The 16,294-nt window shown below is 41.7% G+C and overlaps 1 protein-coding gene across 7 annotated transcripts in view; it reads left to right on the top strand.

The window, feature by feature from the left end:
* Positions 1-16,294, top strand: part of LOC108035199 (capon-like protein) — a 45,666-nt gene that overhangs the window by 22,399 nt on the left and 6,973 nt on the right. For 3 of the 7 annotated variants that reach the window (XM_017110701.3, XM_017110697.3, XM_017110698.3), the window contains exons 3-6: positions 7,718-7,789; positions 8,421-8,516; positions 8,591-8,758; positions 15,106-15,310. In XM_017110701.3, coding sequence (XP_016966190.1) covers positions 7,718-7,789; positions 8,421-8,516; positions 8,591-8,758; positions 15,106-15,310 — 541 coding nt within the window. Of the gene's footprint in view, positions 1-7,717; positions 7,790-8,420; positions 8,517-8,590; positions 8,759-10,353; positions 10,477-13,422; positions 14,908-15,105; positions 15,311-16,294 lie in introns of those variants that run through there. The other 4 variants (XM_017110700.3, XM_017110699.3, XM_017110695.3 and 1 more) reach the window with 3 other exon arrangements.

The following is a 16,294-nucleotide window of genomic DNA, read 5'->3' as shown; positions in this document are numbered from 1 at the left end:
AAATTTATTTTATTATTATCTTTTATTATTATTTGAGTCCAATTTGTAATTGGTGATACATATCTAAGTATTATAAAGTTCTTACTACTACTGTACTACTTGTAATACTTATACTACTACTACTAATATACTACTTCTAATACTTATATATATCACAAAACTTGTGTTTTAGTTTAGAGTTCTTAACATTTAAATATTATGTTTCTATAAATATTACTTTTTCGCACAATGGCAATTACTTCATACCTCTGTTGTTCAGACTACACCTAATGCTGATATCGAGGTAATCTTCTTGTGCTAAACCGGGGCCACTTATTACTCAATGAAAGCAAGAGGCTGGTGGAGAGGCCTTTATTGTTTTCCTCTTTTTTTGGCTGCTGGCCTGTTCTTTCATTACTTTGGTCCATTGTTTGCTTAAGTACTTCCAATTGATTTTCTGCTTTGTTATTATTGTTCCACTTGTATACGCTTTGTCGCCCCCCAGAACTCGCACTCGCAATTGTTTATGGCCAGGTCCGAGGGTTGTTGGTAACTCGGGGAGGCACTCGGCACAGAAGCCACTGCCCAAACGGTAACTTGTTTATTGATTTTACCTTTGACTCGGAAACTTTGCCGCCTCTGAGGTTCCCGCACTTCCTTTCGAAAACTCAACTGAAAGTTTGGCCTGAGTTATGGGTGCCGAACTTCGGGGGAGATGGTTTTCCAGCTGAACTAAGCCAGAGCCGGAGCCAAAGCCACAGCACATCCGTATAAATCTTAGTCAAGAGATGGAGATGCTTTATATCTCAACACGATACGCTTGTCTAATCTCGGCTCATTTGATTTGCAATTACATGTGGAGAACAAGGCATGTCTATTGTGTGTATCTTCTTGTATTCCCCTATGCTCGAACAAAACATTTCACTTACCCACAACACCCACACACGTAGATATTTTAAGGGGGGATCGGGGCCAGATAGATGGATCCCGACATGGTTGCCTCATCATAATATAAATACTCGCATCATGATGCATTTCTGGCCCGCTGCGGTGTGGCAGCTGCATTTGCATAATGCGTTTCGTTTCGACTCGCTTTGTTTAAAAAGAACCGAAATATCTGTGGGATACTACAATACACGGATACATATGGGTCAACGCTGGACAGCAGCCAGCAGAAAGTTTTACTTTCCCGTAGGTCCCCAACATGAACTGAACTGAGCTGAACTATGGGGCCAATAAAACTTGACACTCCACAATTGAGCGAGGGGAGTTAATGAAGTGAGGCGAAAGTCGTAACGAAGAACAAACAAAGAATGCAACTGTCCCCCCATGCTCAAACATTTCTTTATTATTATTATCTCCGCCAGATAATAGTTTATCGTTTTTCCAGTTTTTCCTTCGCATCGTTTATTATTAGCTTAGAGTTTTATGGCCCTTGTAGTGTGAAGTGCATAAAGCACAAGGCATAATTTCTGTGCGTGCTTTTTCACCGGAAACTGACTATTACCTGGGTTGGGCATTGATGGATTAGGTGAGTAATGCCTGCATAGCCAATCACAGACTTTGGCAGGGGCCAATCAAAGAGGCGATTCCCGGCTTATGCAAATGCCGAGCCGAGAAAGCAAGTCTTTGGTTTTTTACTTAACCAACTGGGGGCTACAGATACACACACGCAGGTTTATGTCTAGAAGGAGAGAATAAAGTGTAGGAATGGTGTACACTGGGGAAAATTAAGAATAACTTTTAAGATAGTAAACCTTTTTGTACCACAAGTCTGCTATATAGTGCCTTTTTAAGGAAGATCTAATTTAAAAAAACTAACGATTTGAAAAGCTAAAAAATAAAGGAAAACTTTTATGATTTTAAAGGTTTTTTAGAAAATATATATTTTTTTTAAAAGTTTATTTTAATTTTGTCCATTTTTTGCTGTCACCGCTGACTCTATAAGTGACTTTTAAAATCACTTGAAATAAGAATAAATTTTAACATGTAGATCCTTTTCCCCAGTGCACTTTTTTGCTCATTTCATTTGCACCTTCCGAGCTGCTTCTTCTTTTCCCTGTTTTCCAGCACGGTGGAAATTCAGATGTTGATTTAACTTGCACTTAACTTGTTGCCGCGAGTGTTGGCTAAAAGAAAGCATTTCACTTCACGCCACTTAGGCAGCCTGACTTTGCACTTTACTTTAGAGTAGCTGCACTCGATGAGGAGGGGCAGAAGGGGCACTTCCAGCCCCAAATCCCACGACATGATTTATTCGACCAGACAAACTCATTTGTTTGCAGTTTGCATTCGAGCTGCGCATTTCGCCCCGCTTAACGGCCAGCAAATTATCATAGTTGAGATATAATAGGGATGGGCGTGCTATTGGCCAAACGATTTGCATTTTGGCCAACTGCAATTTGCAGACGATGATGATGGTGGAAAACTCTGCCAGGCAACTCTTCGCTCGCCTTGCTTGGCTTGCAGGTTGGGTCAACCTTTGATTCGGTTTGAGCCAAGTTGGCCTGCGGTCTTGGCCACTTGCAGCTCGTCAAATAATTGTTTTAAATTAAGCACAAGCCAAATGCCCAAAGTTATGCATAACACAGAGACCAGCCAGGAAAGACAGCCGAAAGTTTTGGCCCGCCATCTCATTAAGTTGGCTCCTGGCTGGATGATGCTAATGAAATGGCCTGAAAAGAGGGCTGGTTTGGGGTGGCAAAAACCCCAAGGGAAGTCGAGTTGCGCAACAGCCGGAGAGGAAGGAAGGAAGACAGGATGGCCGAGGCAGCACAAAACTAAAACCCGAGATGAAAGCAAAACAAAAGGCAACAGGAAGTGCAGAACAGCCCAGAGATGCTGATTATCTGCGGTGGTTTCGTGGGAGTTAGCTGAAGTGGCTGGTGGGTGGAGAAAGTGGCGGGGGTGGCAATGGAATTAACATTATTAGCGAAAATTCTTGGCGCCTCCTTCCACCCCTCGTTTCTGCAGTTCTGCGTTTAACTTCGCCCTGTTGAGTGTCTTCTTTAAATGTTTCCAGCAAGCTTTTCTTTAAGGCTGTATTACGCTTCTCAGGCAGTAAAAGTGGCTTTGCTGAACATAATTAGTTTTGGTTTCAAAACGAGTTGTATCTTAGAGTTTGGATTAAGGTTTATTTATCTAACATGACTTAAAAAATGTAACTTACATTTTATGTCATCATAAAAGAAAGTGTTGCATTTTATATTTCTTAATTGGCTTTCAACTTGAAATAAAATTGAATAACATTCATCAGAAAAATTCCTATACACACACACACTCAGACTTTTACCCATGCCGCGTCGATAAACAAATGAAGACATCAAATTTTCAATCAACAATTTTAAAACGAATTTCCATTGAAGAGTTCTCAAAGTGGCCAATTAAATGTTTCAATAAACAGCGTCAATTTACTGCTTATAAATACCATACGACTTGATCTATTTTCGCTGTGTCTTCCACATTTCATTTTGCCTTAAAATGTTTGCTCTTATTTACCAATTAATTTTTAAATTTCTTACACATGTTGAATTAGTGGCCAGCAAGATGGAGGGGGAAAAAAGCTTTTCCATACGTTTCCCCCTTTTAATTTTCCACAATTCTTATATGTGCCCTAAAAGCTATGCAATTTTTGTTTGGTTTTTTTCAAACATGTGTATTGCAATTGTTGAACATGAAAATGAGTAAGTGTATAACAGCAATTATTCGTTTTTTCACATTGCATTATTCATAAAATTAAAAATTCCCACTGTGGCGAGGTGTTACTTGCGAGTGTTTCGAAAGCTTTTAATGGCTTTGGCAGCCTGAAAGTAGGCTTTATAAATGGACTTAAAGTAGTGTAAAGTCACAGGTAAAAATACTTTTGGTATTATATCGAACAGGTTAAATAGTAGAAAAATAATAATCTAACTGTAATCTAAGGATATTTGAAAATCCTTTTACAATTCCGTAATAAAATGTTACCTTTTGAATAATTTAAGGTATAACGCTTAGCTTATTTAGCTGGAGTACTCAAACCTCTTTGGTGGACCAACACAAAAACAGCGAACAATACAAATTGTAATACGCGGCAGCATTGCGACAAAAACTTGCGGCATTTATGCGCCGGCAGGGTCGGGGGTCATGTGTACACACCACAGAATTTCCTTTTTTTCTTGTAAATAAACCGAGAAAAATTATGTTTTCAACGCCGTTGCTGGGGAAAAAACGCTGTGCAAACGAATGTTTCGCATTGTTGAAAGGCAAATCCAAAAGAGCAAGCGAGGCAATGAGGGGCTGGACATGAAAGCCGGCCCGGCCCGAAGCGCCATTAGCCATGGCCGAAACGCTGGCGGAAGGCTGAAAGGCGAGCCAAAAACCAAATCCTTTTCACATTTTTTATGCCCCGCCGAGGGGTCTTTTTTTATTCATTTTTCGCATATTTTTTGCCGGTCAACTAAGCTGTTCTAATCTGTTTGTCGTTGGCCGTTGGCTAAACGTGGCCCACAACCCATTTGAAATCCATCTCATTTTTTCCCTTGCACCCCCTTTGAATCTTTTAATTCAACATTGAATTTCTTGATGATCTTAGTCGGGATTTAAAGGATGACTTTGGGCGAAGCTTAATTGCTTTTTGCCGGCACAAATGGCAGGTTATATTTCAGCAGGAACACCTTGAGCAGCCACCGACGTCACACGGGGAGGTCCAACAAACGTGGCCAGCTTTTGACTTTTCACTTGTCTTTCGCCCGTCCGAGCAAGTGTAAATAAACAGATGCCTGGAAATAGAACTCGAAGTGGGGAAAATCGATTTCAATGCTCACAATTAATCGAAGGGAAAAACGCCCCAGAAAGTGGGAGAAAGAACGTGAGTCGTTTTATAAAACTCATAATCAAAACAGAATCTCCAACATTGACCAATAAACGTAATGCGGGTCATAAACCTTTGGAGCCTTAAAATGTTTACACAGAGAAATAAAATGTCTTGTACTATTTGTTTATAAAGAAAACAAAGCCGTTTTTATTTTTTTTGGAAATAAATATGCAATAAAAACGAGTGTGTTCCACTTAAAATGTATTTAAATATTTAAAACAAATACAAAAAAATTGAAAGACATCAATTAGGTAAAGTAATATTTTTAGTTAGTCTTTTTTTTTAATACAAAAAAATGCATTATCCTCATTTTGACCAAAAAATAGCAGTTATTTGCCCGAAACTTTTCAACAAATTGTCCAAATGTAGAATGTTATACACCGTTGAACTCGCTAAAAAATTCTCCATCGATCAGCGTTCAAGACTAAAAACTTTGAATTTTGACCATTTTTTGCAAAAAAATGTGATGGGACCCCTTATCAAAAATCGAAAATTTTGAAATTTTTTCATTTGTTTTAAATCATTCCAAAAAGGGAATCCCTTGTTAGCTTAGGTTAATAGCTACACAAAACAGTTACTTTTATTGCTGTAACATTTTATTTAACAAAATTACGATGAAAAAACACTGAAAAAAGTCATGTTTTCATCATATCTCTTTTAAGCAAAAAAAAAAAAACAGAGTTTTGTATGTAAAAATAGACTTTTATGTATCGTTGAACTTGAATTTCTGCAACAATTTTAATTTGTTTTAATTTGGATTGTTATCAATCCAAGAAAGATTTGCATAAATTCAGAGTGCCAATATTCAGTTAATATTACCCATTTTATAGACTTGTATTTGTGATACAGAGATTTGAGCAGTGCCAACGGTTGAAACGAATGCATACATTTTGTTGTGCACACAGGTAAAGTTATGGCTTAAAGTAAAATATTAACTCGGCTGTGCGTAAAGGCGTCTAGCCCCATGAAAAGAAATATAAAAGTTTACTGCTCCAGCGGGTGGGTCCACTCCTGGCCAGGGTTTTAATCAAAGTAAATGAATTTAAACGAAGCGACGAACAAAGTCCAGCGGCTATTTGCATAGAGCCGTCGCACTGAAATGGTTTTTAAGTGAAAAAAAGGATGCGAATGGCACTGGGCGGGGAAAACTGAAAGGGAAAGGGAAATGGAAATGGGAAATAGGAAAATGGGGAAAGCGGGAAATCGGGGGAAAAGAGTGAGCGTAACGTTTTGCCAGCTCAGAGCGAGTCTGAAGTTGGTTTTCTTTATTTTATTTGCGCGGGGATTTGTCTAGCTGGAGAGGATAAGCGCCCTGTGTATCCTTTATCCTTTGTGTTTGCATGAATTTAATGCAATCCAAATATTTGTGGGTGAGAGTGAGAGTTTCGCTTCAGCCTTTTTCCTTTTCGCCCTGTCTCCCTTTCTCCATCACCATCTCACTCCCCTTTCTTTTCCCCATTTTCTCCTACATCTTCGGCTGCTTTCCGCTTTTTGTAAATGGCTTTTTATGGGCTTACTGCCGGATGGCTTTTGTGGGAAATTTAAAGCCTCTTTTCATAACCTTTTCAATGGTAATGGCATGCAAATATCTATTTATATGTCCTGACAGCGCTGGCTATATACTTCGGCTGGCGAGTATTTTATAAATATATTTTTTAACATCTGCATAATCATAAGTGTATTCGGGAGAAGCAAACATTTGGCCTTCTGACTAATGAACTGCTTTCCAGACATATAGGGCACATGGCCTTCCTCCGGCCGTAGGTAGAAATCAATTACCGCTGGCATTACCTCAGATGTTCTTCGTTTTATCCAATAATTTTGCTGAATTAATATGCGAAAATCTATTTTCTGCTGAAATTCAACATTTGACTTGAGCTATTTTTGGCTTGGTCTGAGAAAAATATGGATTCGGCACACGCCATATCCCTTATATCCACAAAGCAGAGCATTAATCATGCCATAAATTAGCATTCGCAGAAATTCATCGCAATGTGGCGCAAAAACTTGCGATTTGTTTACCCTAACTTGACATAGATCATAGAGAATAGACATATGGATGCTATAAATAGATAGCCCCTTTCTGGGGAAATATTTCAAAAGTTTTTCTCCAAAAGGATATGCGCAAGGCGAAAAACGAACCCTCTTCACTGTATATTTACTTTTATTATTCGGAAATGTGTAAAGTGTGTATACTCACAGAAACGTTCATCTAGAAATGGTGGAATTTCGGGGGCGATGGGGGCGTGGCTGCTATCTCATGCACATTTTGTCACTGTCAGTCGACGATGGCATCATCAGCGTCTCTTTGTTGTGGTTGTTGTCCTGTCGTTTTGCATTTAAACTGTTGTTGTCACTGTAATAAAATTCGCAAATCTAGGTCCATATCTACGCATTTGTTATCCTTGAGCTGCATTCGCCGTAAAACAAATACTACGAAAAAACAAAAATGCAAACAAGACAAAAACGGTGCATTAAAATTGCAATTTTATATTTTCCAACAATTTCTGTCGCCGCAGTTCGCATTCATTTTTGGTCATAAATTTAAACAAATCCACCAAGTTTATATTTTGTTGACTGACAGCGAGCTGAAAAATTTGTTTTAGTTTTGGTAATTGATGGATCATCATCAGTCCCCTTGAGGAACTTGGCAAAGGGCAGATCGTCGCTTAAATTTAGAAAATAAAACCAACTAAAAATAGCAATGCAGCTTACTGTGTCGAGGCTGTTGGCAACAGAAACGCTTGTGGTTACTATATTTAAATATATTTTGATGCAGCACATTTTTGGCATATGTTTCGGGGAATTTGCAAAGGCAAAAGAGCTTGGTTTAATTATTGATTTTTGCAATCAACAATAACCAATCATTTTCTTTTTTTATTACAGTTTGTTGGCTGGGAGGAGGTGCCACGACCCAACACTCGGGCCGAGATCGTCCAGGCTATGCGGCGCATAAGGGTGAGTATTAAGCATACGCCGCGTGGGACGCAAATGAATTTTGAATCCGGGCGAGTTGAAAAGTTAACAGATTTCCTCGCCCACAAGCCAGAGCTTAGGATACTCGCATCTCCGGCTGCCAATTAAAGAAACTTTTATCCGCGCCAAGGGCGGTTTTAAATTTCCCAAACTCCCTCGTTTCCCAAAAAAGCAGGCAACACTCGCTGTTTGCCAGCGTCACATACATTGATTACAGTTCCCATGCAGGCCCCCCTATGGCCAAAAGGCAAAAGGGAAGCTGGCTAAAAAGAAAAGCCATTCTAGTAGCATAAAAAGTAACGAGGCTTGTTTTTTGCATTCCCTTTTCCTCCGTTCTGAGAAGTCGTGCGTGCCCCGGCTTATACCGTGTTAGCCCCGTCAACTTTGGGGCTGCGTGTGAGTTCGTGGATGGTTATTGTGTATTAGCCCTGTCTGTCAGGCGAGACGTGGTAAATTTGGCGCTTGTTATTGTCATGTCTTTGCCATTAGGCCAGCCGTCACTGGCAGTCAGATGTTAATTGAAAATTCTGGAATTACGTGGCCCCACTTTGGCTTACTTTATATTATTCCCATTTGGCAGACAGCTTATATAACAGATATTTTCCCCCCGCAGTACGAGTGCAAAGTGCAGAATCTGAAGAAGCGAAAGGTCACCATCCACATATCGGTAAATGGCGTACGCGTTGTGCTCAAAAAGCGTCGTCGAAAAGTAAGTCAATGCCGATCTACATCTATCTATCTATTAGATATGCGTATCTCATAACTTATTTATTTGCTGTTTAGAAAAAGAACTGGACCAATGACCCCGAGGAAATCGAGTTGCTCAATCATCCCATCTATAGAATATTCTACGTGTCCCACGACAGCAGCGATCTCAAGATATTCAGCTACATAGCGCGCGATGCCAGCACGGATACCTTCAAGTGTTCCGTCTTCAAAAGTCACAAAAAGGTGAGTTTCCTTAGGCTTTTCCTTTCACTTCGACCAATGAAATGTTTATGACCGCAATTCGCATAATGCAGGCTCCATGTGACTTACTTGACATTACCCATTCGCTCTCTAAAAATATATAGACTCTGGTCTTGTGCAAAATGTCTACTCGTATGCATACTTTTGGCGAGTATCCAGCTTTGGAAAACCGAAACGAAAACAACTGGCAAATAAACAAAAAATATGCACGCCATAAAGAGCGAAGTGCAGTTTATTAGATGGGCCAAAATTGAGATCTATTTGATCTAGTTTCCATTATTATAATGAAATTAGTTGTGAATGTGGACTGTAGGTGAAAATGTAATATGTAAAATAAGGATACAAACTCGATATGGAATAGTATCCATTAGATACATTGGAAATTCTATCCAACTTTTTTTTGTAATCCTTTGTTAATACACTTTCTATATCACGATTCCCATTTGGTTTCTATTTGTTGAATCAACCATGGTTGTTTTTCACTGTCAATTCGCTGAGTCTAGACCAATTTTTCACTGACCATTACAGCGCCTGGGGATGGATCTAAACAAACCCGGCGAAAAGTAAGGCGCAACTGTCCATCAGTCGCTCGGCCAGCTGGCACATCCATTTCCTTGTTATATGGATCTAGAATTAGTGGATCGGCACAGATTCTCCCGTTCTCACAGGCGACTTCGCCCCCATTAAGCTATTGCCAAATAAATAAATCATAAACTTTGTCGTTCGGTCGCCTGGGGGAAATGCATTCGCCTTTGATTGCGAACCAAATGCGTTTTTTGATTAATTCCAAGTCAGAAATATTTCAAATTTGTTTTTTAAAAATACCATTTCTTGGTACAATCGTCTGGCCTTCAACTTCAGTGGGTAGACAATGTCAAGTTGGCATTTCTGTTCTATTTTTTCGCCATCTAATTAACAAAGCGGACTTCGGGGAAAAAATTCCAATACATCAGAAGGCGCAATGTCGATGTTTGTGGCCCGTCGAAATGTCTGACAAGTGACATAAGAAATTAGGGTTAAGGGGGTGGGGACTTGTAGGGGGCTTTATCTTCATCCACACGACGCCTGCACGTGTTGAAAATCGCGCATACGCCGCGTGCGTCAGCGGAAAGCTCCGTTGCACCTGAGGCATGGGATGTACAAGTATCATTCGGGCATTAGTTATACAAGTTATACAAGGAGCTGCCAAATGCAACGCAATTTGGAAGCGAAATGAACACAAACATGGCCAGACAGAGCGATGAAAGGTATATGATTAATGGCTAGCGGGAGAGCAAAGAAAGGCCAAGAAACCAAAACGGAAAATGGCCGAAATAAGCAAAGAGCCCACTTTGTTTACTTCCGCGAAACACAAAGCAATGACGTCACAAGAGTATCTGCAAGTCGGACCGGCTTCAGGGGGTTTCTATCTATATTACATAGATATATCTTCTTTGGATGAGCTGACCGAACCAAAACAAACGCAGCATGTAGCCGAAGATCGTGCCAACAGCTGAGCGGAGAAGCGGAAAAGCTCTGGGAAAAGCTTTTCCATTTAGCCGGCTAGCAGATCGGGATCCATCGATCGGCAATCTGCTCTCTCATTTCGGCGATTTTCGCCTTTGTCCAGTGCGTTCTAGACGGCGCGCCTCTGTAGACGTGTGGCGATTAAAAGATACAAAGATACAGAACGAATATCTTGCAAATTATGCAACGAGTGCGTGAGTGTCCGTGCAGTGAAGTGTTCTTAAAGCAACAAAACTAGATAAAACAACGAAAATAATTTGATTAAATTCGATTTAATATTTCTGCCACCTGCAAAGCAACGCCTGCGATAAATAAAACTCAAGATCATCTGCTATCAGCAAAAATGCCAATGCACCCATAGATTATCATTCTCAGCGAGGCGAAATCGAATCCCAAAAGTGTTTTGTCATTGGGTTTTTCTAGTCATTTGGACTGCTGACGCCACTAAATGCTTGTGGCCAGATAAAAAAGACCAACCATAATACTTTTAAACAATGTTAAGGATTGAATAATGAGCCACGAGAGCAGAAAATTGACTGGAAAATTAATTACCAGAGAAAAGCCGCAACACAAGCCACTTGAAAAAAGTTCGCAAAGTGCGGACAGTAATACGACTTTAGTAAACCAAAAATTAGAGTGTTTTTTGTGAAAGAACAACGTGCTGAGGCAAAGTAAATTCATTCATTTTTTGGCCAAACTTAGCTCGGTGACGTACACTTGCCTCACACAATCCACTGTTTATGCATATTAATTGTTAATGAGCTACTCGCGCCACTGGGAGTCCACGGAAATGAGCAGGAGGCTGGCATAAATAAATAGGATTATGGTCAATAACTCGAACGCACACGTGATATTATGGTTGAAATATTTACGACTCGTTTCTGCTTAGCTTATTTATTTATATCTATATTTCGTATTGCTACCATAAACACAAGCTAAGGCTAATTTGACAGCTGAAAAATCCCAAATAAACATACGATATGGGCACAAATATTTTCATGGACATAACTTTGTTCGCAAGGTATGCGAATAGTTCATAGAAAGCGAAGAAATATTTCAATTTACCTGGCAAATCCGCAAAAACCTCCTCTTGTGCAATTTCTATATCGCCAGAAATGGCTGCCTTCGTTCCGTTTCGCTTTGTTTTGTGCTTAATTTTATTTTCTTCTCTGCACTTCAAGCCAAAATAGATCCATTATTTTTATAGCCTACTTTAAAGTATTTCTAAATTCGAACAGAGAAGAGGTAAAAGAGGCAGGTGTTTCGTTCTGCTCGAGAGGGGAATTTAAATACTTAAGTTTATATCGCCTGGTTGAGGGGGTGTGTGTGTATTTTAAAGCGAAAATGTAAATTGAATTTTCAAGTGCCGCCGCCTGCATGACTAATGAGAACTTCATTAGCACACGGGGGCGTGGGCGCTATAACACCCATCCTGACCACGTGACAATGTGCAGAATTTACGATCTGCAGTTCGCCCAGTGGCCAGTGGTCAGCTCTGCTGTACTGTGGCCCACTGCAGCTGCGGAAGTGGCTTCTGCGGTGGCCTGCGAATGCTGCGAATGTGGCATCGTGACCACCGACGACTTATGGCCACAGTAAACACCGGGGGCAATGCCAGTGCCAGCGCCAGTGCCAGTGCCATTAAAAACGGTGCTAAAAAGCCAGAGCCCCGCCAGACACAAAAGATTTTTCTGTAAAAATTTTCCCTTATGACAGGCAGCGCGGGGAAAATAAGAACAACAAACAAGATGCCAGATTTGATTGCTGCTGGGCTGCAGGGTAAAATGGAAATTAAAATTCAAATAAATACATAAAACAAAGCTAACAAAGTCGTTCTTAACGCCATAAATTTTCAAGTAGTTTTCCACGAACTGCCACGCAGTTCGCTATCATTTATTTAAGTTTTCATTTCGGCTTTGCTGTAACGAATGTAAATTGCCACACACTTGATGCGTTTACTTTTTATAGTTTTCGATTTGATTTATGCCGAATTGCACAAGCCGCACGAGGCAGACATATGTGTGTGGACTCAGTTGAGATAGACAATCGGTTGGCACCTTTGTTAAGAGGGATTTTCTGGGCGCACCGCTGGAACGTTGAACTGGCTGATTAAATGGCCGGGTGAGACGATTCGACGCCACTGGTAAAGTAGCCTTCAAAGAACTGGTAAATGGTCGAGTCAGTTGCCTATCCCAAAATACCCAAGTATTGAGCATCTTGTAAGCATGCTTCAAGCATGCTTTCCCACACTCTCCACATAGTTTGCCAACTTGCGCAACAAGTGCTGTCACTGCTTGTCAAAATAATTCAAATTGATGTGTTGTTAATGTCGTTCGGGCGAGTGCTCAACCTGCCGCCTCTGAAGTAGCCCTTCAAAGTGCTCGAGTGCTGGCCAAGTTCTGCCCGAGAGTCCCCTGAAAGGGGAAACCACCACAAACCAGCTTAGCCTTAATTAGTTGTGAGAAAGTGTTCAGCAGTTTTGGGGATTTTTTAGAACATTTAAAATTGTTATTTTGTGACTAAATGGTTTCCCTTTTTCAGTTTATGACATTTTTTATCTGTTTAAATGCTGAGAAAGTTAAGGTTTATGTAACATAACCTACCGGACCTAAAAATGTATTTATTAATTTTATAAACAAGTACATTTATTTCACGTATTCGTATATATCTAGGTCACATATGAATTTGTTTAGAACTCATGTGACCTTTTTAAAGTACACAAAAAACCGGACAAAATGTAAATTAGGCATAAAAATATTTTTTTTTTCATTTCTGTATCGAAAAATTACAAAAAGATGTTGTAACCCAAATATTACTTAATTGTAAATTAACAGAGCTTATTGGTATGTAAATGCCAAAGAAAAAATAGGTCGCAAAAACAAGACAAGAGTTCAATATTCCTTAAGAATATTTACAAACACGAGGCCTTCGAAACATCGATGCTTATGAAAATGCAACGAGCAGGCTGATTCACTGACAGAAAACCCATGCAAATCATTCGCTTGCTGATTGACATAAATTTCGGCCGATGGCGAACCATAACAATGGCCACAACAGATTGACAGTATTTCAGGCAGGCTTGCAGGCGGCAGAAATATTCGGAAAATAACCGAAAACATATATATTTTTCCGATATGTAGGCAACATGAAGAGTTGCAAATAATTCGATACAAAAATAATACAAACGCGCAAAAGAAACAGTAGCAGCAGCAGCAAAAACAACAGCCCAGGGGCGAAGGAGGAACATAAACAATATATATAGCACCTGGCAGGTGTGAAAAATGGCGCATCGGCGGCGGTGTGTGAACAACCTGGATCAAGGGAGCAACCCAGAGAACCCTAAGCAATTATGAAATTAATAGCCAACTAATTGGCCGATTGAGAACGGCGAAAAACAGTGAGCCAAACAACATTGAACAGCATTGAACTTTGAAGTGGGCAGTGACAAATTGGCGAGCTAACGACCTTGCGGATAGCCCATTGTGGATTGTAGATACTTTTCGCAGACAGATCAGCTACCTCTGGCCGGGCTGCTGGTGGCCATGAAGCACGAGAAGACCCTCGTCATGGCTGCTCCGCACAAGCAGCGCCATCCGCACCTCGCGGATAGCTCCGCCCACGTTCCCCGCAGTCCCATCACCAAGGCCTTTGACTTCCTCCCCTGGACGCGGAGTCGCAGCAAGGTGAACATGGCCAAGGTCCAGAATCAGAATCAAAATCCGAATCAGTGTGAGCAGGCGGAACAGCAGGCCTCCGTTTCCTCGGTGGTTCCAGCGGCGGAGAAGCCCTCGGAGGTGCACTATTCAAAGAACATCTTTCGCAGCGGTGGTGGCCTCATCCGTGACATCCTGGTGGGGGATAAGCACCTGGAGCTCAAGAACAAGCCACCACAATCCCCTGTTCCTTCGCACAAAAAGAAGCAGAAGCATTTGTCCAGAAATAAAAGCTTGGATATCAGGGAACTTATAGGCTGCGTGGAAAGGGAAATGGTTCCCCTGTCGGCTGGAGGTCAGCCACCCCGTTTCATAGACGACACCTATATAGACCACAAGCCCAAGCACATCCTCTTCAATGACGATGAGAACACGGTGTATATCATAAAGAAAGAGCAGCCGGTGGCCAAGTCCAGTCATAAGGCTAGCAGTTCCGCGACCTCTGCAGGCCAGAGCAATGGAGACGTGCTGAAGGCCCGACTGAAGCTGAAACGTCTGCCCGGCGATCACTATGAGGCTTCGCCGGAGGCCCTGCGAAGAGCTCACCTGCTCCACCAGCGCTCCGAGCAGCGTCATCAGCTGCAGCGCCGCAAGAGTCTCAGCGATCAGCAGAGCAGCTCCAGCCTGAGCAGTGGCGGCGGTGGAGGGGGCAGTGCCAATGGCAGCATTATGCTGGAGCGACCCAAGACCGACAAGCCCCGCAAGAAGCTATCCTTCAGGGAGCCCATCATAGCCGGCGACCAAATACTACCACTCATCCTCAACGAGCAGCGGCAGGCGAGGCAGAGGCGTCGCAGCTCCCCCCTGGAGCGCGGCAGGGCGGGCTTAATAACGGGAGCGGACTGTGATAATTTATGCAATAATCGCACAAAGGATGCAATTTCCTGCGGCTGTGCGACGAGCGATCCGGAGGTGGGTTTCCATGCGGCCAACGGGGCGTATGCGTAATGCGCCATGTGCTCTTTTCAGTGGCGGCTTAATTGCTGTCAATGTGGGAGTGGGGTGGGGGCTATGTCTTAATAGGGGGGTGCGGTGTGGGGCTGGGGGAGCTCTCCAGAGCCACCATAATGCAATTAACTTAATCCCCTCTCTCCTCTACGCCTCTTGCAGTCGCAGGCCATGCGCATCGTTCGCACCGTGGGACAAGCCTTTGAAGTGTGCCACAAATTTAATCTTCATAAGAATTCCCTGGAACCCAATGACGAACGCTCCGACATATCCTCGTCGGAGCTCCTGGACGTGGAGCAAATCAGCGAGCAGCAGCTGAGCGAAGACGGAGAACGCGGTGGCGGCGACAACGAGACGCCCAAGAAAGGTGAGTGTCGTCTTGGAGGCGCTGGAAATAATTCAGGGGAGGAAATAAATGGTGAAAAATGGGGGGAAAATGCTCGTTGGTTCGTTGCCTGGCCAATAAATAAATGAAAAGCTCTGGGTGTCGTCGCCGCCATCAGCTGCTTCCTGGTTGAATCTCCGAGAATCTGGATTCCCCGGAGCCTGGCCACTGGTCGCATTAGTTTTCTATTCACTTCTGCATTCCCATGCAAATGTCCGTTCTTTAATTTCGAATTCAGTTCGATGCGGCGAGCGCGGCATTTGCATTTAAATTGCATTTTATTCACCCGGGGCCGGGTGGTCCAGGAAAGGGACTGATTTTAAGGTTTAGGTCTTTACCAAACAGCAAAAAAAAGGTTTAAGTTCCAACAAAAATCGAAAGATGTTTATTCGGTTATAGTTTACTGTTTGGATAGGGATAGTGTATTAACGTATCTTGTTTATTTGGTTTAACATTTTACAGTGTTCTCTCCTCCTTATTTCCGTAAATACACAAAATGCAACTGCAGACGTGCTGTAGATATATTCCTATATACACACAGAAAAGGCAATTGGCAATACACGTTGCTAAAGAAAAAAAATACAACACACAAGATGACTGCGCATATGAGAAGAAAATATTAAAAAAAAAATAAAAATAAGAATAAAAGTACCGAGAACAGAGGCAGCAGCAGCTTTCGACATACCCTTCGTCGCTGTTAAGCAATTTCCACATATTGCTTCAATTTTCAATAATCTTCGTGCGGTTTTCCATCTTTTCAAACCCCCCGCCTCACAGCTTTTTCCCCCACCCCTCAGATACTTTTACACAGGCAAGGCGTAGTTTGACGTCATCGACGCGTTGCTGCTGCCAAAAATAAGATGGAAAAAAGAATAATATTGTGGGAGCTCACAAGAAAAGCAATTCTTTTTTGCAATCTTTTGTCTAAAACCAAGCAGCGACATCATTCGCAAGAAATTCTAAGAA

The sequence above is a fragment of the Drosophila biarmipes genome, chromosome 3L, assembly GCF_025231255.1.
Source record: "Drosophila biarmipes strain raj3 chromosome 3L, RU_DBia_V1.1, whole genome shotgun sequence".
Lineage (NCBI taxonomy): Eukaryota > Metazoa > Arthropoda > Insecta > Diptera > Drosophilidae > Drosophila > Drosophila biarmipes.
This window is presented reverse-complemented; position numbering and strand designations above follow the sequence as displayed.